This window comes from Hordeum vulgare, chromosome 4H (assembly GCF_904849725.1).
Source record: "Hordeum vulgare subsp. vulgare chromosome 4H, MorexV3_pseudomolecules_assembly, whole genome shotgun sequence".
NCBI classification, from domain to species: Eukaryota; Viridiplantae; Streptophyta; class Magnoliopsida; order Poales; family Poaceae; genus Hordeum; species Hordeum vulgare.
In genome coordinates, this window is record NC_058521.1 from 466089418 (window position 1) to 466116442 (window position 27025).

Genomic DNA, 27025 nt, shown 5'->3' on the forward strand with positions numbered 1-27025 from the left:
ATATCTGGATCTTATTTATTGCGAGATGGTTACTCGTTTAAGTCAAAGTTTAATAGTTGTTCTATTTTTATGAGTGATATCTTTTATGGTTATGCACCCAATGTGAGACGATTGTTCATATTGAATCTTGATAGCGATGATACACATATACATAACATTGAGACCAGAAGAGTTAGAGTTAACAATGATAACGCCATGTTTTTATGGCACTGCCGCTTAGGTCATATTGGTGTAAAGCGCATGAAGAAACTCCATACCGATGGACTTTTGGAGTCACTTGACTTTGATTCACTTGACACGTGCGAAGCATGCCTCATGGGCAAGATGACTAAGACTCCATTCTTCGGAACAATGGAGCGTGCAAGTGACTTGTTGGAAATCATACATACCGATGTGTGCGTTCCGATGAGTGTGGAGGCGCGCGGCGGATATCGTTATTTTCTCACCTTCACTGATGATTTAAGTAGATATGGTTATGTCTACTTGACGAAGCACAAGTCTGAAACATTTGAGAAGTTCAAGCAATTTTAGAGTTAAGTTGAAAATCATCATAACAAGAAGATCAAGTTCCTACGGTCTGATCGTGGGGGTGAATATCTGAGTTTCAAGTTTGGTGCTCACTTAAGACAATGTGGAATTGTTTCACAGTTGAAACCGCCTGGAACACCACAGCGTAATGGTGTGTCCGAACGTCGTAATCGTACTTTATTAGAGATGGTGCGATCTATGATGTCTCTTACCGATTTGCCGTTATTGTTTTGGGGTTATGCATTAGAGACAACTGCATTCACTTTAAATAGGGCACCATCAAAATCCGTTGAGACGACACCATACGAACTGTGGTATGGCAAAAGACCAAAACTGTCGTTTCTTAAAGTTTAGGGATGTGATGCTTATGTCAAAAAGCTTGAGCCTGAAAAGCTGGAACCCAAAGTGGAAAAGTGTGTTTTCATAGGTTACCCGAAAGAGACAGTTGGGTATACCTTCTATCTCAAATCCGAGGGCAAAGTGTTTGTTGCTAAAAACGGAGCTTTTCCTGAGAAGGAGTTTCTCTCGAAAGAATTGAGTGGGAGGAAGATAGAACTTTATGAGGTTGTCAAATCTCTAATTCCTCTAGATGGTGGCGCAAAGCAAGGGGAAACCCCTGTTGTTGTGACGTCGGTTGAGGAGCAAGTTGATGATGATCATCATGAAACTTCGGATCAAGTTGCTATCAGACCTCGCAGGTCGACAAGATCACGTACTGCTCCTGAGCGGCATGGTAATCATGTCTTAATAATTATGTTGTTGGACAGCAATGAACCTGCAAATTATGAAGAAGCAATGGCGGGCCCGGATTCCAACAAATGGCTGGAGGCCATGAAGTCCGAGATAGGATCCATGTATGAGAACGAAGTGTGGACTTTAGAAGTACTACCTGAAGGCCGCAAGGCTATTCAAAACAAATGGATCTATAAGAAGAAGACGGACGCATACGGTAATGTGACTATTTATAAAGCTCGACTTGTGGCAAAGGGTTTTTCACAAGTTCAAGGAGTTGACTACGATGAGACTTTCTCACCGGTAGCGATGCTTAAGTCCGTCCGAATCATGTTAGCAATAGCTGCCTTTTACGATTATGAAATCTGACAGATGGATGTCAAAACTGCGTTCCTTAACGGTTTTCTTAAGGAAGAGCTGTATATGATGCAAACCGAAGGTTTTGTCCATCCAAAGAATGCTAACAAAGTGTGCAATCTCCAGCGATCCATTTATGGACTGGTGTAAGCATCTCGGAGTTGGAATAAGCGCTTTGATGAGGTGATCAAAGCATTTGGGTTTATACAAGTGGTTGGAGAATCTTGTATTTACAAGAAAGTGAGTGGGAGCTGTGTGGCGTTTCTACTATTATATGTGGATGACATATTGCTGATTGGAAACAACTGGAGATTTTGGAGAGCATAAAGGATTACTTGAATAAAAGTTTCTCTATGAAGGACCTAGGATAAGATGCTTACATTCTAGGCATTAAGATCTATAGGGATAGATCAAAACGCGTGATAGGACTTTCACAAAGCACATACCTTGATAAAGTTTTGAAGAAGTTCAAAATGGATCAGTCCAAGAAAGGGTTCTTGCCAATGTTACAAGGTATAAAATTGAGTAAGACTGAGTGCCCACCAACTGCGGAAGATAGAGAACAAATGAGTTTCGTCCCCTACGCTTTAGCCGTAGGTTCTATCATGTATGCAATGTTGTGCACTAGACCAGACGTCAGCTTGGCCATAAGTATGGCAGGCAGGTTTCAGAGTAATCCAGGAGTGGATCACTGGACGGCGGTCAAGAATATTCTAAAGTACCTGAAAAGTACTAAGGAAATGTTTCTCGTTTATGGAGGTGACAAAGAGCTCGTCGTAAAAGGTTACGTCGACGCAAGTTTTGACACCGATCTGGATGACTCTAAGTCTCAAACCGGATACGTATTTATTCTTAATGGGGGTGTAGTAAGCTGGTGCAGTTCCAAGCAGAGCATCGTAGCAGATTCTACATGTGAAGCGGAGTACATGGCTGCCTCGGAGGCACCAAAGGAGGGTGTCTGGATGAAGCAGTTCATGACAGATGTTGGAGTTGTGCTGAGTGCACTAGATCCATTAACTCTATTATGTGACAACACTGGTGCCATTGCCTTAGCAAAGGAACCAAGGTTTTACAAGAAGGCTAGACACATCAAACGACGCTTCAACCTCATCCGCGACTACGTCGAAGGAGAGGACGTGAATATTTCCAAAGTGCACACAGATCTGAATGTAGCAGACCCGCTCACTAAACCTCTTCCACGGGCAAAACATGATCAACACCAGAACTGTATGGGTGTTCGATTTATTACAATGTAAATCGCATGGCGATGTGAGGACTAGATTATTGACTCTAGTGCAAGTGGGAGACTGTTGGAAATATGCGCTAGAGGCAATGATAAATAATTATTATTATATTTCCTGTTCAAAGATAATCATTTATCATCCATGCTATAATTGTATTGAATGAAAACATAGATACATGTGTGGATACATAGACAAAACAATGTCCCTAGCAAGCCTCTAGTTGGCTAGCCAGTTGATCAATGATAGTCAAGGTTTTGTGACTATGTGCAAGTGTTGTCACTTGATAAGAGGATCACATCATTAGGAGAATCATGTGATGGACTAGACCCAAACTATGAACGTAGCATATTGATCGTGTCGTTTTATTGCTATAGTTTTCTGCGTGTCAATTATTTATTCCTATGACCATGAGATCATATAACTCACTGGCACCGGAGGAATGCTTTGTGTGCATCAAACGTCACAACGTAACTGGGTGACTATAAAGGTGTTCTACAGGTATCTCCGAAGGTGTCCGTTGAGTTAGTATGGATCAAGACTGGGATTTGTCACTCCGTGTGACGGAGAGGTATCTCGGGGCCCACTCGGTAATACAACATCACACACAAGCCTTGCAAGCAATGTGACTAAGTGTAAGTCACGTGATCTTGTATTACGAAACGAGTAAACAGACTTACCGGTAACGATATTGAAATAGGTATGCGGATACCGACGATCGAATCTCGGGTAAGTAACATACCGAAGGACAATGGGAATGACATACATGATTATATGAATCCTTGATACTGAGGTTCAACCGATAAGATCTTCGGAGAATATGTAGGATCCAATGTGGGCATCCAGGTCCCGATATTGGATATTGACCGAGGAGTACCTCGGTGCATGGCTACATAGTTCTCGAACCCGCAGGGTCTGCACACTTAAGGTTCGACGATGTTTTAGTATAGTTGAGTTATATGTGTGGTTACCGAATGTTGTTTGGAGTCTCAGATGAGATCACGAACATCACGAGGGTTTCCGGAATGGTTGGGAAACGAAGATTGATATATAGGATGACTTCATTTGGTTACCGGAAGGTTTTCGAGCATTACCGAGATTGTATCGGGAGTGAAGAATGGGTTCCGGAAGTTCACCGGGAGGGGGGAAACCCACCCGGGGGAAGCCCAATGGCCCTAGGGGTGGCGCACCAGCCCTTAGTGGGCTGATGGGACAGCCCAAGGGGTCCTATGCCCCAAGAAAGAAAAACGAAAAAAAGGAGAGGTGGGAAGGAAGAGAAGGACTCCACTTTCGAGTCCTAGTTGGACTAGGATTGGAGTAGGACTCTTCCTCTCCCTTGGCCGACGCACCCTTGAGGGCTTGGCCCTTAGGGCAAGCTCCTCCACCTCCCTCCTATATATAGTGGTGATTTATGGCTTATTTGAGACAACTTTTGTCACGTGCAACTCAGATCTAGACACCATAGTTTTACCTCTAGATCGTATTTCTGCGGAGCTCGGGCGGAGCCCTGCAGGAGTAGATCCTTCACCACCACCGGAGCACCGCCACGCTGCCGGAGAACTCATCTACTTCTCCGTCTTGCTTGCTGGATCAAGAAGGCTGAGATCATCGTTGGGTTGTACGTGTGCTGAACGCGGAGGTGTTGTCCGTTCGGCACTAGATCGGAACGGATCGTGGGACGGTTCTCGGGACGATTTGCGGGGCGGATCGAGGGATGTGAGGATGTTCCACTACATCAACCGCGTTTCTTAACGCTTCCTGCTGTGCGATCTACAAGGGTACGTAGATCAAAATCTCCTCTCGTAGATGGACATCACCATGATAGGTCTTCGTGTGCGTAGGAATTTTTTTGTTTCCCATGCAACGTTCCCCAACAATATAAGCCATGAAAACTCTAGGATAAGTAGATAACAAAACTATGACAACGATCTGTCCAAACAGAACATTGTGTAGCAATCTGTTAAAAACATGTACGTATGTATATCCAAAATTCTGAAAAAATAGGAAATGATAAATAATTTGTATTACAGTGGTGTGTAAAAATTTCAGCAACTTTCCACGTTCCAGTAAAATCTTATAATTCAAAGACTACATCAAAAGTTTCTGTTTTTGTACAACACACATCACACAATCAATTCAAGCATTCTAAAGGCCATTCTTGAAACTTTTTATTTAAAAACAAGATTATAAATAACATCTAACAAAGTACAACAAAATAAAATGACGCTCCAAGCAAAACATATATCATGTGACGAATAAAAATATAGCTCCAAGTAAAATATACCAATAATCTTGGAGACGAAAGAGGGGATGCCTTCCGGGGCATCCCCAATCTTGGATGCTTGAGTATTCCTTGTATATTACCTTGGGTTGCCTTGGGCATCCCCAATCTTAGGTTCTTGCTGCTCCTTATTCGCCTCATATTGGCATCTCACCGAAAACTTGAAAACTTCAATCACACAAAACTTAACAAAACTTCGTGAGATGGGTTAGTATGATAAATATAGATCATTCACTTAGGTACTGTCAAGACAAGATTCATAATTTTTCTCCCATAATACCTACTGTATTATATCATTCCCATAATTTATATTATTAAATATAAGCTATGAAACACTAAAACAAGCAAACTATGCATGAAAAACAGAATATGTGAAAAATAGAACGATCTGTAAAGATCTGCACAAATACCATAATTACCTGTATCTAACAATTCTGAAAAACTAGAAAACTCGGAGGATTTTCATATTAAAGTTGTGTAGAAAATTTAGACTTTTTTGACGCTCCAGTAAAATTGGAGAAATTATGCAATGGACGTAAAAGTTTATGTTTTTGCACAGAATCAAACAAGCAAGTATCCACACTATCCCAAAGCTTTACTTGGCACTTTATTGAAATAAAAGCTATAAAACATGACTAATACATTAGCTTAATCATGTGAACACACAAAAACAAAAAGTAAAAGCGTTGGGTTGTCTCCCAACAAGCGCTTTTCTTTAATGCCTTTTAGCTAGGCATGATGATTTCAATGATGGTCGTGTAGGAATAATAGTTGAAACATGCAAGAGAGCATCATGAATCACATCTCAAGCACATTTAAGTCTAACCCACTTCCTATGCATAGGAATTTTGTGAGCAAACAATTTATGGGAGCAAGAATCAACTAGCACAGGAAGGCAAAACAAGTGCAACTTATAAACTTTGAACACATAAAGAGGAAACTTGATATTACTAGAATACTTACAAGCATGCGTTCCTCTCTCATAATAACTTTCAATAGCATCATCAAGAAATTCAACAATATAACTTTTACATAAATTATTCTTTTTCGTGATGCACAAGCATATAACTTTTATTACTCTCCACATAAGCAAACTTCTCATTCATAATAGTGGGAGCAAACTCAACAAAATAAATATCATCAGATAATTGATTGGCATGATCCAAATGAAAATTAAAATCACAATGACAAGTTTCATGGTTATCCTTATTATTTATAGCATATCTGTCATCACAATAATCATCATACATTGGAGGCATGCTATAATCATAGTAAATAACATCATCACAAGTAGGGGGACTAAAAATATCATCATAAAACATAGCATCCCCAAGCTTGTAGCTTTGCATATCCTTAGCATCATGGATATTCAGAGAATTCACAGTAACAATATTACTATCATGCTCATCATTCAAGGAGTTCAAATTAAGCATTTTCATAAATTCTTCCTCTAGCAGTTGAGCACAATTTTCCGAACCATCATTTTCACGAAAGAAATTATAGAGAAGAAGCAAATTAGGCAACCTAAATTCCATTTTTTGTAGTTCTGTTTTATAAAACCAAACCAATGAAAAACAAGAAACTAAAAGATTTAATTACAAGATCTAAAGATATACCTCGAAGCACTCACCTCCCCGGCAACGACGCCAGAAAAGAGCTTGATGTCTACGACGCAACTTTATTCTTGTAGACAATGTTGGGTCTCCAAGCGCAGAGTTTTGTAAGACAGTAGGCATTTCCCTCAAGTGGATGACCTATGGTTTATCAATCGGTGGGAGGTGTAGGATGAAGATGGTATCTCACAAACAACCCTGGAATCAAATACAAAAAATCTCTTGTGTCCCCGACACACCCAATACAATGAAAAATTGTATAGGTGCACTAGTTGGGCGAAGAGATGGTGATACATGTCTAGTATGGATGGTAGATATAGGTTTTTGTAATCCGAAAATATAAAAACAGCAAGGTAGCAAGTGTAAAATAGCAAGCAAAATGTTGTATAAATGCTTGGTAACAAGGCCTAGGGTTCATACTTTCGCCAGTGCAATCTCTCAATAATGCTAACATAATAGAATCATATAATCATCCCTCAACGTGCAACAAAAAATCACTCCAAAGTTCCTATGTAGCGGAGAATAATAAGATGAAATTGGTGTAGGTAGTAGAACCGCCTCAAAGTTATTCTTTCTGATCACTCTTTTGAGATATTCGTATAAGTGTCACAAACAACCCTAGAGTTCATACTAGAATAACACCTATGATACATACCAATCAACCCTAATATCACCTAGATACTCCAATGTCACCTCAAGTATCTGTGGGCTAATTATACGACATGCATCAAAGAATTTCAGATTCTTCATATTTAATCCAACACAAAGAACTTCAAGGAGCACCCCAAGATTTCTATCGAGAACATAGTATGAAAACATGCAATCAGCCCTTATGCATAGATTTCCAAGGTGGCCGGAATCCGCAAGTTGATGCCATAACATATATCAAGTGAATCACTTGAATACCCCAATGTCACTACGGGTATCCGCATGCAAGACATACACCAAGTATTCTCAAACCTGAATATTCAATCCAACATAACGAGATCTTAAAGTGAAATATTCAATTCATCACAACCACAACAAGGGACAAACAACATATGATCCAACTATATTAACAAAAGCCCGTGATACATCAATATCATGACATTTCAAGAACACGGGAGAGAGAGATCAAACACATAGCTACTGGTACAAAACCTCAACCCCGAGGGAGAACTACTCCCTCCTCGTCATGGCCTCCGCCGGGATGATGAAGATGGCCACCGAAGATGATTTCTCCTCTCTGACAGGGTTCTAGAACATCTCTAGATTGGTCTTTCGTCAATACAGAGAGTTGCGGCGGCGAGGCGAAAGTTTTATTTTTTATTTCTGGAGTTTCTGCTATATATAGAAATTTTTAGCGTTGGAATCACGCCAAACGAAGCCACGTGGGCCCCACAAGCCATCTCGCCACAACCTAAGGGGGTCGCGGCCTGATGGCTTGTGGCCCATTGGTGGCTCTCCTCCGGTGGTTCTTCGCTATATTGCTTATCTCCTCCAGAAAATATATATAAAAGTTTTGGAAGATTCGGAGAACTTTCATTTTCTGCACAAAAACACAACACCATGGTAATTCTGCTGAAAATAGCGTCAGTCTGGGTTAGTTCTAAATAAATCATATAAAATGCATCAAAACCATATAAAAGTGTTGTAAACATAGGCAATGATGGCATGAATACTTTATAAATTATCGATACGTTGGAGACGTATCAAGTCGTACGTTCAAACTTTAGTCGAGCGGCGTGCTGACCACAAGTTAGCATTCATATATTTTGGCCCTTTCACCATCATGCACAAGACCAATCCAGTTGCCTACAAGCTCAAATTGCCGGAAGGATCGAAGGTACATGATGTATTTTACATTTCTCAACTTCGTCCAGCAATCAACCCAAGCATTGTGGCGTGAGCACATCTTCCTCAACCTTGACAACATGTTCTTGAGCTAGTCGAAGTGCTGAATTTTTGCTGGAAACAAACACCCATGGGTCGCGAGGAGGAGATTCTTATTCGCTGGTCGGATCCTGACATTCTTGATGCCACTTAAGAAGATGTTGTCCAACTAAAGGAGCGTTTCACTGATCTACCGTTTTGAGGCAAGCCGTCTCTCAAGGAGAAGGGGATGCGAGCGATCCAAATCCTAGTGAAGGACAACGCAACCGTAAGCTGCCATGGCAGCCAACAAGAACGCTGCCATGACAGCCAAGTCCGCTACCCTGATGACCACCTCAGATCTAGTAACGTCGCAGGGTGGGGATCGTGTACTGAGCCAACCATATAGGATCGCACAACCCAACAGACGCTCCGTGGGCCCTACGTGAATCACCTATACTTAAGCAAGATCACTCGACGTGTGAAGTCATCCGGATATAGATCAAGGACGAGGCACGACACGACACGACATCCATTTTCCCCTTTCTCCTTCCTTCCCAAATTGTAATTGAATAAGAGAGAGAACTAAGTTGTATCTGTGCGTGAGTAATATAGCAAGGGATATTCATATCCTAACAAACAACCATGGCCATGAGCTCGCGGTCGACATCGCCGGCCACAACGCAGGAAGGGGACGACTCCGTACGAACCCTTTGTGGCGGACATCTGCGGTTTTTTTCACTGTTTTGACCCACGAGACGAAAAGAATGCACAAAATGAACTCGATCTGAAAGTATTTCACGATCTGACCCTTTTAGAAACGCCAGAACCCGTGGCGTTGCTGGTGTACATAGAAACGCCAGTCTAGCTTCATGTTTCTGCTTCATACTCATACGCCGAACTAGCTCGCGTCTGTGGCCGAGCTAGAAACACCATAATTGATGACGTTTCCACTGCTAGCTTGCTTCCCAATGTCAAGCGTCACATGGATTAGACAACATGCTTAACAGCGACAGCACAAGTAGTACTACCACATTACGCTTTGCCTTTTGCACAACCGCACATGAACGATGGATTCGCCTCGCTGTGTTTAGCATTGATATGGTTGCATGGATCTTGCTCAGATCTGAAAGGATGCATGTGTGTTCTCTGCATGCAGAGACGAGATGAGATGGATGGATCAGAGTGTCTGGTTCTTTCTTTCTATCAAATCCATCAATTTGTATCGGTCTCGCCAGCCCCAAGGTCGCCCGCTGTTGGTTCTTCCTAGGCCGTCGCGCCATGCCGCTCGCGCGTTCTTTCTGCATCCAGCCCCAAGATTCCAAACTCCATTCGCATGTGTGTCTGCGACTGTGCAAAAGGTAAACGCCAGGAACGTCAACAACAATGGCGTTCGACTAAGCAGAAGAAACGCCATCACTTATGGCGTTTCTATTTGGACTGCAACGCCACGGTACACTGGCGTTTGAATATGGACCAGAAACGCTACGTTAGACTGGCGTTTCTAAGTGCCGCAGCAACGCCACGGTTTCTGGCTTTTTTAAAAGGATCAAAACGTGAAATCTTTTCGGAACGAGTTCGTTCTGTGAATTCTTTACGTCACGTGGGTCGGAAGAGTGAATTTGCTCGACATATGCCGGCGTCGTACTATTTGGTGCACATACGAGCATTCATGGGAATATTGTGCCATCCTAACACATCTCACACGCGGGTACAAGGCATTCATTCAGTAAGAAAAGGGACATGAGGCAAATTCCATGCGCAACAAGCCAGTCCGTCCGTGGCGTCCCATGAAGCAACCAAGCACGGCGCGTCCAGCTCCGCAACCAGCGTGCCCCTAGCGAAGCCAAGGCTGGCTGAGACAGCACAGCTCATTCCGCCGGTCCCACGGGCCCCGCCAGCTTCGATGCCCACGAGACCTTTCCGCACCAATCCCCGCCCGCCTAATTTTAACACCCCCGAGATATTCCACCGCTGTCGCTGCGGCGCCTGCCCCACAACCCCCGCCGTACGCGCGGGACCCGGGGGCCCGGCCCGGCTCCCCACGCCGCCATTTGGGCCCCCGGCGGTCCTCGCCGCCAGCTTTGCTTTGCTTTGCACCTACCCCCGGCGCAAAGGCCACCGACGCATGGGCCCCCGCCCATCACACCGCAATCAGTCAAGCGCACACGCCTCCCTCCCTCCCCCCTTCCGCCCCCCTGCCCGCACTGACTCCGCGCACCAGAATAATCCCACCACACGACAGCGACCGCGACCGCCTCCTCGCCGGCGACGGGCAGCCGCTGGACGCTCGCCGGAGCCGGAGTCGGAGGGTTTTGCTCGTTGCGTCGTGGGGTGGGAGGCGCGGCCGAATTCCTCTGACCGGGTCTCCTCGACGCCTTCTCTCGCGTTGCCGTGTGCCACCGAGTAGTAGATTTTAAAAGGCCCTTTTCTTTCCTTGTGCGGTAGTATTGGTCTCCGGGGGGTTAATCTAATCGGGAGGCGACTGCTTCGGAAGAAACCTCGTCGTCGTCGCCGCCGCCGCCCCCCCTCGCCGAGCTAAGCTGTTGTGATGAGCTCGTCCAAATCCTAGGGCTCTGCACGGCGTCGTCGGCTTCTCCAGGGGTTCCGCGGAGGAGATGGTGCCCAGTGGGCTCTTCGGCTGGGCTTCGCCGCACGTGCAGCCGCTCACGCCGGTGTCCGAGGTCTCGGAGCCGCCGGAGTCCCCGTCGCCGTACGGGGACGGGCCGTCGGGGGATGCTGGCGTCGGGGTCAGGGAGGGGGAAGGCGCCGACGACGAGGATGTGGAGGAGGACGAGGTCGAGCCCCCACCCGCCGCGGTCTCCTTCTGGAGGCTGTTCGAGTTCGCCGACGGCCTCGACTGGGCGCTCATGGCCGCTGGCGCGCTCGCCGCGGCCGCCCACGGCGCGGCGCTCGTTGTCTACCTGCACTACTTTGGGAGGTCCTTGAATTTGCTCGACTCTGAACGGATTCAGTCTGCTCTCCACGGCCGTAGCGACGAGCTGCTCAACCAATTCAAGCAGGTAAGCTGATGCTTCGGATGTTCGTCTCTTAATTGCACGCATAACAGGATCTGCTACGTGGTATTTATTGCTGGAGCCAAATTTGCTATTCTTTAATTTTGCTATTACTGGGGTTGGGATGTTTTTTTGTAACCTTTTTGCGCTGGCTATACTTATGCTACATATGCTCTAAATTCTTACTTATTTGTCTGCTATTCTCAGTACATGTGTAAACCCTAAAGCAGCTCATACTTAGTTTTGTCGTGTGCTGTGAGGTCACCTGCAATATTGATAACCAGGGCTCGGAAGATTTACCAGCTGAAAATTGTTCGTCGAACTGCAAATTTTTGTGCGTAGCAGTTATATTTATGACTTAGGTTACATATCATCTAGAATCAGTGCATTTGGAACTTTTGATGTAAATTTTGCCATGAAATTATGCACATTCTAAGTTGGCGGGTTTGCTTGACGATGTGATATTTCTCCTTGGCTTCTAGCTATGGCCTTGTGGGTGATTGGCTGATTGCGGCTGGACAGCAGGTTCGGGTTTTGTGCTCTTGTGCCTATGGTGTTAGGTATTAATATCAACCAAGGAAAAAAGAAGCGCTAGGCGTTAATTGTGTGTTTTGCCACCGCCTTGCGCTTTTTTCTGACCAAAGTGCACATTAAGCGCTAGGTGTGTTGTGATTGCCTAGCGCCTGCCTTTTTTTTGTCAGGGCAGGTATGTGTTGGCGTTGTATTCTGGAATTTGGATGTTGCAATTTCTTAGGCAGTGTTGAATTGATTTATTGTGCTGTTTGTCTAACAGACCTAGAGGATTGCAGCATGGCAGGGCCTGAGGTTGCCTTATTGGATTGAGTTGTATTGGTTTAGCTTTGCTGACAAGCTCAGGATACACAAAACTGAACACATCGTGGCTGGTTCTGTTAGGTCTCATATTGGTGAATTGGTGCTTGTGCATAGTGTAAATGGAACGGCATTAGTTTAGTTCTGTATACATCAAGATGTGCGTCTGGTGGAGATTTATCACATTTATACCAATTTTGGCCTTCCTTGATCAGGCAGGGCGCCCACAAAAAACGGCACTTATTTTTTTGCTCTTTTAATTGGTGACTGATGAAGATAGTGGGAGCATGTGAAGAAGTGTCGATCATAACCACAGAAGAAGATGACATGAAGTTTCTTCCTGCTGGCCACTGGGGATCCCTATGTGAGAAGCAAGTGAGCAGGGTGAGGTGGTGGCTTGTAGTCTCACCTCAATATCTGTATCGGAGTCAGTTTTGTTGAGTTTCACTGTTGGCCTATGTCCTTTTAGCTAGTTCAATGTGTTTTCATTAGTCCTTTAAACAAGTGAGCCAGTCGTGGTGGGTCTTGTTAGGCTTTAAGCAGTAGTCCTGTTTGAAAGATTAAGCAGTGGTCCTGTTTGAACGATAGTTATCATTGTGAAATGAATTTTTAAAGTGAGTCTGGTTTCTTGAAGTTCAGGCAGTCAACCGAGGAAGGAGGTTATGGTGTGGAAGTCTTCTTGTCTGTGTTCCCCTTCAAGGTCTTGAGTACACTAGGGGAGAGGTGCCGAAAGTAAAAGTTGTAAAAAGACGACTAAACAACTTTGCTTAAGATTTATTCATTATTAAATTTCCAACCTCAACGAATGGCTCAAGTTGAGAAGAGAAGGATCAATGCTTTTCCAATAAATGAACTCAACCTCCGAAATTCAATTAATAATTACTATACTAGATTAGCAATCTATTCTTTCGGTAACTAAAACAATCAGCTATTAACTAATATTTTAATCTGAAGGAGTGCAAGTATATACACATGTTTTAGCACTTCTATTCAATGCATTCTACTGTCAAGTCCATATATACCTTGTTCTCTTACAATCTTCACATCTTATGCTGTTTCATTTGCAGCATGCTCTGTATATCATCTACATAGCTGCTGGTGTTTTTGTTGCAGGATGGATAGGTAAGTTAAGAACCTCTGTTTAAATACTTTCTTGCTCAGCATGTGTATGTACCTAATGTAATTTTTGGTTCTCCAGAGGTATCATGCTGGATTCTCACCGGGGAACGGCAAACTGCTGTCATCAGATCAAAATATGTCCAGGTCTTGCTAAATCAAGACATGAGCTTCTTTGATACATATGGAAACAATGGTGATATAGTTAGTCAAGTTCTGAGTGATGTATTGCTGATTCAGTCAGCAATTAGTGAGAAAGTAAGTTCAGAGTGAATATGCTTTAACTGCTGTATGAATATGTTCGCAGCATGAACTTCGATCGTTTTGGTCTGTCCTAACAATTCAGTGCCTTTATAGGTAGGCAACTACATACACAATATGGCCACATTCGTCGGTGGTCTCATTGTTGGCCTCCTCAATTGTTGGCAAATAGCACTTCTAACTCTTGCCACTGGACCCTTGATTGTCGCTGCAGGAGGAATATCTAACATATTTCTCCATAGACTGGCTGAAAACATTCAAGATGCATATGCCGAAGCGGCTAGTATTGCTGAACAGGTTTCACCATTTGAACTTCGCCATGCTGTCTATTTCTTGCGCATTTGGATACAGATATCCACATTGAGAACACTGTTTCCCAGATCAGCTATTTCTCCACTCTTTGTATTGTTCATTGCACTATATTCTTGTAGCATGTATAAATAAATGTCCAGATATAATTGGTTCTGATTTTACTTGACAAAAACATGTGGATGTGCAGGCCACCTCGTACATCAGGACACTATATGCTTTTACCAATGAAACTCTTGCAAAGTACTCCTATGCTACCTCACTTCAAGCAACACTAAGATATGGAATTTTGATAAGTCTTGTCCAAGGAATTGGCCTTGGATTTACCTATGGACTGGCCATCTGTTCCTGTGCTTTGCAACTCTGGGTTGGAAGACACCTAATTACTCATGGGAAAGCTGATGGTGGTCAAGTTGTGGTAGCTTTATTTGCTGTAATTTTGAGTGGCCTGTAAGCAACGTAGTCCTATACATTCCCATGTTTCCCCCCATCAAGAGTGTCTTTACCTAATATATTTTCCTGATTTTTAGTGGTCTGAACCAAGCAGCTACAAACTTCTATTCATTTGAGCAAGGGCGGATTGCTGCTTATAGGCTATATGAGATGATAAGTCGGTCAACTTCAAGCACCAATCTGGAAGGGACCACTATACCCCAAGTGCAGGGGAACATCGAATTCAGAAACGTGTACTTCAGTTATCTCTCACGTCCTGAAATTCCAATTTTAAGCGGTTTCTTTCTCAGTGTACCAGCCAGAAAAACTGTTGCACTTGTTGGCAGAAATGGCTCAGGGAAAAGCAGCATAATTCCTCTAATGGAGAGGTTCTACGATCCAACATTAGGTAACATCATTGAGAAGAATCTTTGATTTTCATCTCCTAGTTTCCCCATTTGCTAAGACAGTTCTTTTTATGTTTTCAGGGGAAGTCCTTCTGGATGGGGAAAATATCAAGAATTTGAAAGTAGAATGGTTAAGAAGCCAAATTGGTCTGGTTACACAAGAACCTGCACTGCTGAGTTTGAGCATCCGCGAAAACATTGCTTATGGAAGATTTGCTACCTTTGATCAGATAGAAGAAGCAGCCAAGACAGCACATGCTCATGGGTTCATCAGTTCACTCGAAAAGGGATATGAAACACAGGTAATGGCAGTGCCACATAATTAGGCATGGATGCTCCAGTCCATTTTGTTATCCCTCTGATTTTATTTACGTCCCTAGGTTGGTCGAGCTGGTATGGCGTTGACTGATGAACAGAAGATCAAAATTTCTATTGCTCGTGCTGTGCTTTCGAGTCCATCTATTCTCTTGCTTGATGAAGTCACTGGAGGACTTGATTTTGAAGCTGAAAAGGCTGTGCAAGGAGCATTAGATGTTCTCATGCTGGGAAGGTCGACCATTATAATAGCTAGGCGCCTTAGCCTCATTAAACACGCTGATTACATAGCTGTAATGGAGGAGGGACATCTTGTTGAAATGGGGACACATGATGAATTGCTAAACTTGGATGGCCTTTATGCTGAGCTTTTGAGATGTGAGGAAGCAACAAAACTTCCTAAGAGGTAAGCTGTTTTTTCTCGACAATTTCCTAGTAAGAGTGGGTTTGCATTAGTTTAGATTCAGGTGGCCTTTGTTTGGGCTGCAGCTTCTGATTCTCAGATTCTAGGCCTTCTAAAATCAGAATCTGAAACAAACACACCAAATTCTTATCTAGCTTCCTAGAATCTGATTCTAAAAATGAACTAGCACACAAGCAAAGCCAGAAGCGGCGATTTTGGTGATTCCATAGATTCTGCAGCTTCCCACAAAAGAAAACGATTCGTTTTGAGCACTTGCCCCTATTTTCAGTCAAAATTACGACAGAACTGCCACCGTGACCTCTTCTCCATCCCGAGCCCCCTGTCCCTCTCGTTCTTCTCCACCCCAACCTCTTCTCCATCCCGAGCGGATCCACCTGTGTTGCTCCTGCTGGTGCCCAAAGGATGGATCCGCGTGCCTCGGCCCCTTCCCTACCTCCGGCAAGCATCCTCCACCCAGCGCCCGAGCTCGAGCTCCAGTTGTCCCGCCTCCCAGGATCCTCCGCCCGACCTTTAAGCTCCAGCTGCTCTGCCCCTGACAGAGAGCGACCTCTAGCGCCATGGTCATTATAGGCATTTCACATCTCTCAAAATTTCTACAGATATCCAAAATCATGACAAACAAACAGTTGGATTCTGATTCTTAGGAATCTTTAGCTGCAGATTCCCAAAATCCACATCCAAAGCGATTCTTAAAAATCTGTAGCCCAAACAAAGGGGGCCTCAGTATCACTTTGTTTTCAGTCTAGACTAGCCAAGGCTTCTGTGTCTGGCACAATTATAAGAAATAAAACTCTGTCCAGTCCTGAACGATTTGATACTTGTTTTTATGCTAAACAATGTTCAGGATATTGGCAACTTGTACCATATCGGTCAAGTGCTCAGTAGGGATAAATAGGCAAATTTTCCAGTTAATCGGCTGATAAATCAGTTAAATGACCGATAAATCAGTTAATCGGCTATTCGGTGACCCACCAAGTAGAGATTATCTGACCGAGATGCCGATTAACTGGCCGATATTTGGAACAATGATTCCTAAGTATACCTTGAATGCTGTGAGCATCCAGCTACTGTTTTGAAGAAATATCGATTAACCTGGTTGTTCTTACTTTGTTCCAGCTGTGCTAGATTTGCACTATTTAACCAGAGGTACTATATTTATTGTCAATCTTTCTCAGGATGCCTACCAAGAATAGTAGGGAGCGCAAGTCACTCCAATTTGAGGATCCACCAATCAGCCAAAACTTTCAAGAATCATCCTCTCCTAAGATGGCAAAATCACCTTCTCTTCAAAGAACACATGGCATGCTTCAGTTTTGGCGGTCAGACACCACCAGAAATTCCCATGATTCACCAAAGGATCGAAGCCCACCTCCAGAACAAACTATAGATAATGGAATACCTTTAGTTGCAACTGAAAGAGCACCATCTATCAAGAGACACGACAGTTTTGAAATGGAATTGCCCAACCTTCCGAAAGTTGACATCCATCCCATACAACGGCAATCTTCAAAGAATGCAGGACCTGACTCGCCTATATCTCCTCTTTTGACTTCTGATCCGAAGAATGAGCGTTCACATTCACAAACTTTTAGTAGACCACAGAGTGAACGGGATGATACAAGTTCTGAACAGAGTGAACCTGATGAATTGCAACATCACAAGCCACCATCATTTTGGAGACTGACAGCACTTAGCATTGCTGAATGGCCTTATGCTCTCTTAGGCACAATTGGTGCTGCTATATTTGGCTCATTTAATCCACTGCTTGCTTACACAATAGCACTTACAGTGTCAGCATATTATCAAATAGAAGTTAGTGACATGCAGCGTGAAGTGAACAGGTGGTGCTTATTCATAGTAGGAATGGGTGTTATTACAGTGCTGGTGAACTGGTTGCAACATTTCTATTTTGGAATTATGGGGGAGAAGATGACTGAACGTATAAGAAGAATGATGTTCTCCGGTATGCTATCTGTGCCTTTATATATGAGTTTTTTCTTTTTGCAGTCTGCTGCAGTTGTGAAGTTAGATTGGATCTTCTAGAATTCCACACTAATTTAGTTCTTTCACAGCAATGCTGCGCAATGAGGCTGGATGGTTTGACAAAGAGGAGAACAGTGCTGATACACTCTCCATGCGCCTGGCAAACGATGCTACATTTGTCCGTGCTGCATTCAGTAACCGCCTTTCCATATTCATACAAGACACTGCTGCAGTCTCTGTAGCTCTTCTCATTGGAATGTTGTTGGGATGGCGTGTGGCGCTTGTTGCACTTGCAACTTTACCTGTTCTTGTTATCTCTGCCATTGCACAGGTAATACAGCCTTAAGGATTTTTGGTCTACTATATTATCACCTCAAAAGTCTGATAGCCTATTTTGGCATGTTAACGGAAGTTCTGGTGTCTGTTTGCGAGATCATTGAGCATTTTTGTGTATACTATAAGAGTTTGGATCTGAAAACCTTAAATAGAAGCAAGGTTATGCTAATGTATCACACAGGGCCTTTTCGGACACAAAATATACTGGGGTTGGTCCAAGTGTTGCCTAGGTTATTTTTATATTACCTTGGATGTTAAAACTTAAAACTTAAAAGGGACCCATACAAGCTAAGTCTAAGAAAGCAAACTCACTGGGCCCTGGATGGTTTGGAAAATTGTCACTTGAACATGTGGCTCTAGCATGTACCTCATCTTGCAAATATGATCTTTATTATCTGTTAAGGGTCAGTGCACATTTCAAACCTTAGAGATATTTTTGATCCTGTTACAAATGGTCTTTCCTGTCAATAATCAACACGATTTGCACTCTCTTTCTATGGCCACATATTTGGTATTCCCTAATAATACAGTGTCCGTATAATTATTTAATGGCCTGATCTGTTAAACACTTGAATTTGCAACACTAATCTTGAACTGCATACATATCTTTCACAATTTGGCATTCAGTAACTTGATACTGGGTATTTTATGTTAGAACTGGTGCGAATAGGCATGTTCTAAACTGATATGATAAACTATTTTACAGAAATTATGGCTTGCTGGCTTCTCAAAAGGAATCCAGGAGATGCATAGAAAGGCTTCATTAGTACTTGAAGATGCAGTCCGCAACATTTACACTGTAGTTGCTTTTTGTGCTGGAGACAAGATAATGGAACTCTACAAATTACACCTTGGTAAGATACTGAAGCAAAGTCTTGTGCACGGGTTGGCTATAGGCTTTGGTTTTGGCTTCTCGCAATTTCTTCTTTTTGCCTGCAATGCCCTCCTTCTGTGGTACATTGCCACCTCAGTGGACCAGCAGCGCCTGACAATAGCCACGGGATTAAAACAGTACATTCTATTCTCGTTTGCATCATTTGCATTGGTGGAGCCCTTTGGGCTTGCCCCGTACATACTCAAGCGGCGGAAGTCTCTCACTTCAGTGTTTGAAATTATTGATCGAGAGCCAAAGATTGATCCTGATGACAACACTGGCCTGAAACCGCCCAATGTCTATGGGAGCATTGAATTCAAGAATGTTGATTTCTCCTATCCAGTTCGTCCAGAAATCTTTGTGCTGAGCAATTTTAATCTTAAGGTGAGCGGTGGGCAAACAGTTGCAGTGGTCGGTGTTTCAGGATCCGGGAAGAGCACTATCATTTCCTTGATTGAGAGATTTTATGACCCAATGTCTGGCCAAGTTCTGCTGGATGGCCGGGATCTGAAATCGTTCAACCTGAGATGGCTACGAAGCCACATGGGCCTAATTCAGCAAGAGCCCGTCATTTTCTCGACAACAATAAGGGAGAACATTATCTATGCAAGGCACAACGCAACAGAGGCTGAGATGAAGGAAGCTGCAAGGATAGCAAATGCTCATCATTTCATTAGTAGCCTGCCACATGGCTATGACACTCATGTGGGAATGCGAGGGGTTGATCTGACACCTGGGCAGAAGCAACGTATTGCCATTGCTAGAGTGGTTTTGAAGAACGCACCAATATTGCTGTTGGATGAGGCCAGCTCTGCGATCGAGTCTGAATCAAGTAGAGTGGTGCAGGAAGCTCTTGACACATTGGTGATGGGGAACAAGACGACGGTCCTGATAGCGCACAGGGCAGCGATGATGAAGCATGTGGATAACATTGTTGTCCTAAATGGTGGTAGGATAGTTGAGCAGGGCACCCATGACTCTCTGATGGACCTGAACGGTCTGTATGTTAGATTGATGCAGCCCCATTTTGGCAAGGGCCTTCGCCAGCATCGGCTAGGCTAATGTAATTAATGTTGGGTTTGTTAGGTGTAAATTATGTTAGGGCATGGCCAAGTTCCCCTGTTGTTCTCAGTCCAGCCACGTAGCTCTGTGATTGGAGCTGCTGGCGCGCAGGAGGGTGACCTGGTCTTGACAAAATTTTCGACTGGAGATTGAGATGACTAGTTGTGTTGAATCTGTAGGGAACTTTTATCCTGGAAATAGTTAGCAAGTTTGGTGGGAGGGCATTGTAATTGTTGTAATATATGAGTTGCAAACATTCTTTGGGAGGCTATGCGCACTCGATTCATTTCACCTTTGTAATGCACCGATTTGATGATTGAGGTGTGTGTAAAGAGAAGTGTTCTTATACTAGGTTAAATCCTTGGTGATTTGCTGAATGTGCCTGTTTGGCAATGATTGTATGAATTGTAGTTCGTTCATTCAACAGACCGTTAGTCAATTACGCCCTGGAAGCCAGAGTGAGTTATGAATCATACTCCCTCTGCTTCCTCAATATGGTTTTAAGGAACAAAATTCTGACCACTAATTAATGCATATACTGGATGCTTGCGTAGAATCTACTACTTCCTCCATACCTAAATATAAGTCTTTTAAGATATTTCACTAGATGTCTACATACGGAGCAAAATGAGTGAATCTATACCCTAAAATATGTCTATATACATTCATATGTAGTTCATTAGTGAAACTCTTAGAAAGACTTATATTTAGGAACGGAGGGAGTAGATTTGTACAAAGCATTCAATAGCCCGACGTATGAACGATGGAGATTGGTTGGGTTCCTCAAAATTTTAAATGGCCTGCTGTTGTGCCGCTAGCCATGTTATAGTGGTTTGACTGTATAATTGTCAGGTAACGTTATTAAATATCGGGCTATAGCTGTCCGAGCAGGATGATGCTATTTGATACAGCGTGCTATTTGAATTGAAACTATGGTTCCTTCCTCTTGGCCAGGCCGTGACACCAAAGTTTCGCGCGCCTTGCAAGTGGAGCCGGCGGACATGAAGAGGTTGCCCAATCAGGCGTTCAAGTCGGAGATCTTGAAGGAGTCGGCGACGACTTTGAGCTTGTTGCGCAGCCTGCTCCACCGCCGCTCGTTAGCGGTCACGATCAGCGTGTAGTACCTCCCTGCCAGAAACAACACCAGCAAGTCAGCTTCGTGTCCACGGGAGAGGGAAACATATGATCATAATCCCCATGAACATGTACCATTCCCGATGGCGATCGTCGCAAACGCCGAGACGCCGTAGCCCGGCGCCTCCAGATCGTACTCAAACGTCCAGTAGTTCCTGCCATCCACCGTGCGCTGCCAATTTGCAGCACAACGAAACAAAGAAACCGATCATTTTCCCGATCTTTGCATTGCAAGCGTAGCAGGTCGGGGTTTCTACGGCTGGTCCATGAGATTCGACGACTAAAAATTGCAATGCAAGCAGTGGATGAGACGGCAAACCTCCTGCATTTCATAGATCGTCGGTATCTGGTTCGGGGCAGCGTACACTTCGTTTACCAAATTGAAGATGGCCTGACAGAACATGAAGCAAAATGGTCACAGGACAACATCAGGTCCAAAGTGCTGCCTTGCCTTACAAAGCCAAGAAAAACACAGGAGACCAGGCGAAAGACCAAGTGGTACCTCATCCATCGGACCTAGGTCACGAATGTCTGTTTTCTGAGTAGGAATGAAGGCCACACGGACAGACTGCAGCTGCACATTACGGTCCTTGAACGCTGAATCATGCCCCAAGAAGTCGAAATCCTGTCATGAAGCGCCCGGGGCAGCAAAAAGCGTTATGTGAAATCCATAGGAATCAACAGTAGTAGTTCACCTCGACAAAAACTTATTTGGGTTCTTCTTGCAGACTGATTTAGTACACTTGACAAATTACCCTCCAATCAGCTGGGTAGAGGTACGAGTATCCATCGTTCGCGTCGACGTAAGACCGGTAGTTCTTTGGTACTTCTGAAATCTAGGAACAACTCCAGTAAGTATTACTCCCTCTGTCAACTAATATAAGAGCGTTTAGATCACTACTACTACTTTAGTTGACAGAGGGAGTACCTCACAAATCCTGCATGCTAGTATTTGACAAGTTGAGAACTTGCAGAGTTACATGTTGGCTACCCTGAACAACAGTCGCAATGGTCATACCTTCAGCATATGCAGAGCGGCTGTTTAGCAGGACAGTGGATAAAGCTCCAGCACCAAGCAATGCCAATCTCCTTTTGGTGACCTCTATAAGGTCAGGAAGAAGAGAGGTTCTATCAACAATTTTTTTTTTCTTTGTCAACCTTGAAAAACACATCGAGATAAACAGAACACGAGAATTACTCTTGTCATCAGAGGATGCTTCGGTCGAGCTTGCGTTCACCACCGACGGAGGAGCCCCGTTCAGCCTGGCAGTAACTGTACAGTTGGGCGCGACCAACTGAAGGCAACACCAAACTTCAAGTCGGGCATAGATGAAGGTCGTAGAGGATAGAAATCAAGAGAAGTATGATGATTACAGGGTTCATTCAAGCACATACCTGTTTGGAAATCAGGCTCTGCAGGCTTGCCATTTCACCTTGGGCGGAGCTCTGATCCTAGCTAGGCTTACCCCAGCTTGGTTGGCTATCTGTTGCTGCTGGAGCTGGACTGTGGTCCGTAAGCTTCTCCAAGTCTTGTGTGCGTGAGTGGAGGCCAAGGCTGACAGGTCAGCATCTCCATTATCCTTTTCATAACCTTTTGTTTCTTTGTTTTGTACCGGCCACCGGCTGACAAAAAGGGGACCATTCATTTCCATTACAAGAGGTTTCTTTAACTACATACATGGAGACATAATCGGTAGAGATGCAAAAGTCATCTCACCACAGAATTTGCAGAAACGCAAAACCCATCTCACTGCAAAGTGATCTACTCCCTGTGTATTTTACAATACTGCTTAGCACTGGTAAAAGAATTTGCAGGATTGCAGATTTCTTTCAGTATAGTTTTTTCTATTCTTCCAGAAGTTCCAAAGAGGCCCCAAGTTCTGAATTTGAACAAAGCATGATGGTACAAGGAAAATGAATATCTGCTCTTACGGTGAGGAACATAGAAAAACATAGGAAATTTCCAGTGTGAAAACATATTTGCAAGGTGAGGAATATCTGCTCTCATGCAAAATCTCCAGTGTGACAACACAGAAAATTGGTAAGACAGTCAAGCGCCAAAGAACATACTGCATCGAAGCAAAACCGCAAGCACATTATCACCTGGATGAAAAACCTGAGTATCGCTTGTTCCAGATCATACTTATCAAAAAGATATCAAAACCTTAAAAAGATCCAGTTTACATATATTCATGCCACAACGATAACTGGCAGCATTATACAACAGCAGTTACATAATTTAAGTCTACGCCTTAGGAGCAGGCTTCACCAATCCTAGGCCAGAACCACTCCCTAAATGCTTGAAGTTCTTTGCCTCAAGGTGGTCATCATGCGCGGCGAAACCCGTTCCTCCTTTCTCCAAATTAACCAAATTCCTCTCTTTGCATGGTTTGTTGCACATTAAGCAGACCTTATCTGTTGCTATGAACTTGTCCGAGCACTTCTTGCAGAAGACATGGCCACAGGTGCTGATCGCCACCAGGGACATTGTGTTTGTGAGATTGGACTTGCAACTGGGGCAGATGTAGCTTTTCTCCACTGACTTATTGCTCTTCTGACGAGCGTTCTCCTCAGTGAAAGAAATAGGGAAGAGTGATTTCAGCTTGAGCTTCTCCTGCCCCTCAGGGCAGATTGTGTCAGTAGAAGGAGCATCTACCTTGACAGTAGCTTCGGGTGTAGCTGACGGAAGCCAGAACGCCTTCATCGTGCGTAGGGCTTCCTCTTCAAAGGAGGTAGTCTTCACACTGTTGGCTCCATGAAAACCATTCTTGTCTTGGGAACCACTGCGATCATAGTATTGGGGGACCGCTCCATGATTCTGCTGATCAAAAGCATCCAACTCCTTAGACTTTTGCAGCGTCAGCTTCTCCTCCTCCTCTTCCTTTTCTTGCCTTTTCTGGGAGTCATGAGCAATAAGCTTGCTGGAAGAAGGAAAAACACACAGAAATTCATACCTTTAATTTGGTTGAACAAGCAGATAACTTAAGGGCAAGTATAGCAATTTCGCATGCAACACTCAGATAATTTACCACTAGTATATACTAGTAGAAATCCAATAATGAAGGAAGACCATTTTATCTTGAAATTCAGGGATAAGCCTGTACAATACTACTCCCTCCGTCCCAAAATAAGTGACTTAAGTTTGTACTAACTTTATGAGGGAGTACTATACTATAACTAGTACTAGCAACATAACAATACCAGTCCAAACACTGTACCATCACAAACGCCCGTCCCAGGATCGAATTTCGATTGGCACCTCAGATTCATTCATCGTGCTACCTCCGGTGCCACAAAACTAAAACACCGTGCTAAAAGAATTCTCATAGTACCAAGGAAAATGGCAAGCTACGATCATTCCAACAAGCCCCATATCCATGAGGAACGCAACAACCCTAGGAGCAGGAATTCGCATTTAAGCCCGCACTGCCTCTGAGCTAGTAACAAAACATACCAATTCCACAATCCTTGATAGTAATAAATTGCAAAGTCCCTAGAATTAACCAGTGCTGGGATGACTAAAGAAAGAAGGAATCGGGGAAAAAAAGAAGACGAGCTGGTACCGCTTGATGTCCTTCTTCTGCGCGAGGAGGCACTCGAGGATGCACTCCTTGCAGAAGGTGTGGCCCTTGGGGCAGGCGAGCGGGTCGATGAGCGGCTTGAGGCAGAGGCAGCAGGCGTCGAAGGGCTTGATGGAGTCCTTGCCGAGCCGCTCCCGCTGGGTGCCGTACCCGAGCTTCCGCTTCTCCTCGTAGGTGAAGAAGGCGAGGTCGTTGTTGTTCTTCGAGTGCCGCTGCGGCATCTTCGCTGGCCCCCGCCTTCGTCTCCCCTACCGGCAGGCGGGCGGGAGGGGCGGGCGCGGGCGCGAGGAGGAAGGCGATGCGGTACTGCTGTGAGGTGCGTCGTCCAAGTATTAACCCTAGATTTGACGGGGAAGAGGACTCGACGAGGAGATGGTTTGATCTGGTGGAGTGGAGACGAAGGGCGGATCGGGCTGGGACTTGGGCTCGGTTGGGTTCCGTGTCTGGGTCGGGCTGGGTCTTGTGCGAGTCTGTCAGTCCTCTCACCGGCCCGTGTCATTTGAGTTATGGGTATACCTGGCCAAACGGGCCGGGCTAAACAGGCCGGCCCGCCAGCCCGCCACGCCAGCACGACATGGGCTCGGCCCGGCACAATTTAAACGGGCCGTGCCTGGGCCTGAGGGCTGGGCACGTGGGCCGGCACGACACGTTTATTTTTTTTATATATATAAGATAAAAAAATAACCTAATATAGGCCAAAATCGGCCCAAAACACAGCCCAATATATTAAAATAGATCCAATAAACAGCTCAACAGGCCAAAATCAGCCCAATAATAGCCTAAAAATAAATAAAAAACTAATAGGCTAGCGAGCCTAGCGTGCCTACGGGCCGGCCCGTATAGCCTTCGTGTCGTGCCTGGGCCGGGAGGCTGCGCCGGTGGGCCGGCCCGGCCCGGCTCGGCTAATAATCGGGCCCAGGCGTGCCGTGCCGTGCCTGACACGATTATGGTGGGCCGGGCCGTGCCGTGCCGGGCCGGCCCATTTGGCCAGGTCTGGTTATGGGCCGGTGTGAGTTTCAGACTTTTCATTGCAAAAATATCCCTTAATAAAAAAGAAGTACACAAATCACTTCAAATCCGAGAGCAACTATTAGCGTGCACTCCTTCGAAAGTCTCCCAACGATCAATCCCATGCGCTACCACTTGGCGCGTTACCACCCACCGCCACATGTCGCGTTCTCACGTTTCCTTCAGACTTCGTTTTTTTTTCATACACGTTTTCGGTTTTTAGATTTTTTTGGGTTTTTTGGTGTTTCGGTTTTTCATCGGTCTTTCTTAACTTTTGATGAAAAATACGTTTTCTGTTTTTTTGCTAAATGCATGGTTTTACTTCCGCGAGAGGCATGACTTTTCCTTCGCAGGAGGCACGACTGTACCTCTCGGAAACGAAAAAATTATGTTTTCTGTTTTTTTCTATCATGAGAGGCACGGTTTTGCTTCTACGAGAGGCACGGTTTTACCTTCGCGAGAGGCACGGTCGTGCCTCCCGGAAACAAAAAAACATGTTTTCTGTTTTTTCTATCGCGAGAGGCACGATTTTGCTTCCGCGAGAGACACGTTTTTGCCTTCACGAGAGGCACGACCGTGCCTCTTGGAAACAAAAATAATATGTTGTCTGTTTTTTTCTATCGCGAGAGGCATGATTTTGCCTTCACGAGAGGCACGGTCGTGCCTCTCGGAAACAAAAAAAATGGTTTTTTTGTTTTTATTCTATTGCGAGAGGTACGGATTTGCCTTCGCGAGAGGCACGTCAGTGCCTCTCGGAAACGAAAAAGATGCATTTTCTGTTTTTTTATCGCGAGAGGCATTTGCTTTTGCAAGAGGCACAGTTTTGTCTTCGCGAGAGGTACGACCCCACCTTTCGGGAACAAAAAAAAGTGTTTTCTATTTTTTTTCTTCTATAGCGAGAGGCACGGTTTTTCCGTCCGTTTTTTTCGTGGAAAAAAGTTCGTCAAAACCTAACAACAGGGGATCTAGTTTTGCGATGAAAACGGTTCGAGATTTGGACACACGATTTAAGAGATAAAATGTTTTGAAAATACATATCTACGAAAAAAGAAAAACTCTCACGCTACGACAAGCGACAAACATGTAGTGCGCCACTTGTCCCAACCTAGGGAGGTGGAAGTGATATTTGAAAGGAGTACTCCTCAATTAATGATTTTGCTCAAATCCAATCTTTGGGATACATACCCCGTGAACTTAAATCTGAGACAAATAACACCCTCAAATTACTAAAGCCAGGTTAATAACCCTCTTGAATGATTTGTGTCTAATTTGAAGCGGTTTTTGCCCGCACCCATGCTGATTAGGCGTTGAGTGGGCAGAAAACGCTGAGTA

General features: G+C 44.3%; 3 protein-coding genes across 4 annotated transcripts; 1 reads left to right on the forward strand and 2 right to left on the reverse strand.

The window, feature by feature from the left end:
• Positions 1–10803: 10803 nt before the first annotated feature.
• Positions 10804–20328, forward strand: LOC123448984 (ABC transporter B family member 6-like). 2 transcript variants are annotated; one of them, XM_045126044.1, is made up of 13 exons: positions 10804–11626; positions 12327–12359; positions 12728–12835; positions 13519–13573; positions 13650–13825; positions 13925–14125; positions 14328–14587; positions 14668–14978; positions 15058–15278; positions 15357–15697; positions 16891–17678; positions 17788–18029; positions 18741–20328. In XM_045126044.1, exons 1-13 carry the CDS (start codon positions 11222–11224, stop codon positions 19968–19970), a joined length of 4371 nt encoding a protein of 1456 aa, XP_044981979.1. In that variant the 5' UTR covers positions 10804–11221; the 3' UTR covers positions 19971–20328. The 2 variants fall into 2 exon arrangements, with proteins under 2 accessions (XP_044981979.1, XP_044981978.1); XM_045126043.1 differs by lacking the exons at positions 12327–12359; positions 12728–12835 and having other exon boundaries at positions 10805–11626.
• A 431-nt stretch (positions 20329–20759) lies between these two features.
• LOC123448985 (photosynthetic NDH subunit of lumenal location 1, chloroplastic) lies at positions 20760–22655 on the reverse strand. The gene is made up of 8 exons (XM_045126046.1): positions 22500–22655; positions 22303–22399; positions 22123–22206; positions 21860–21933; positions 21607–21729; positions 21424–21495; positions 21180–21276; positions 20760–21098 (listed from the first exon to the last, which is right to left on the reverse strand). Exons 1-8 carry the CDS (start codon positions 22530–22532, stop codon positions 20989–20991), a joined length of 690 nt encoding a protein of 229 aa, XP_044981981.1. The 5' UTR covers positions 22533–22655; the 3' UTR covers positions 20760–20988.
• A 592-nt stretch (positions 22656–23247) lies between these two features.
• Positions 23248–25087, reverse strand: LOC123448986 (E3 ubiquitin-protein ligase CSU1). The gene is made up of 2 exons (XM_045126047.1): positions 24668–25087; positions 23248–24025 (listed from the first exon to the last, which is right to left on the reverse strand). The coding sequence occupies exons 1-2, from the start codon at positions 24904–24906 to the stop codon at positions 23350–23352; spliced, it is 915 nt and encodes a 304-aa protein (XP_044981982.1). The 5' UTR covers positions 24907–25087; the 3' UTR covers positions 23248–23349.
• Between the last annotated feature and the right edge of the window lie 1938 nt (positions 25088–27025).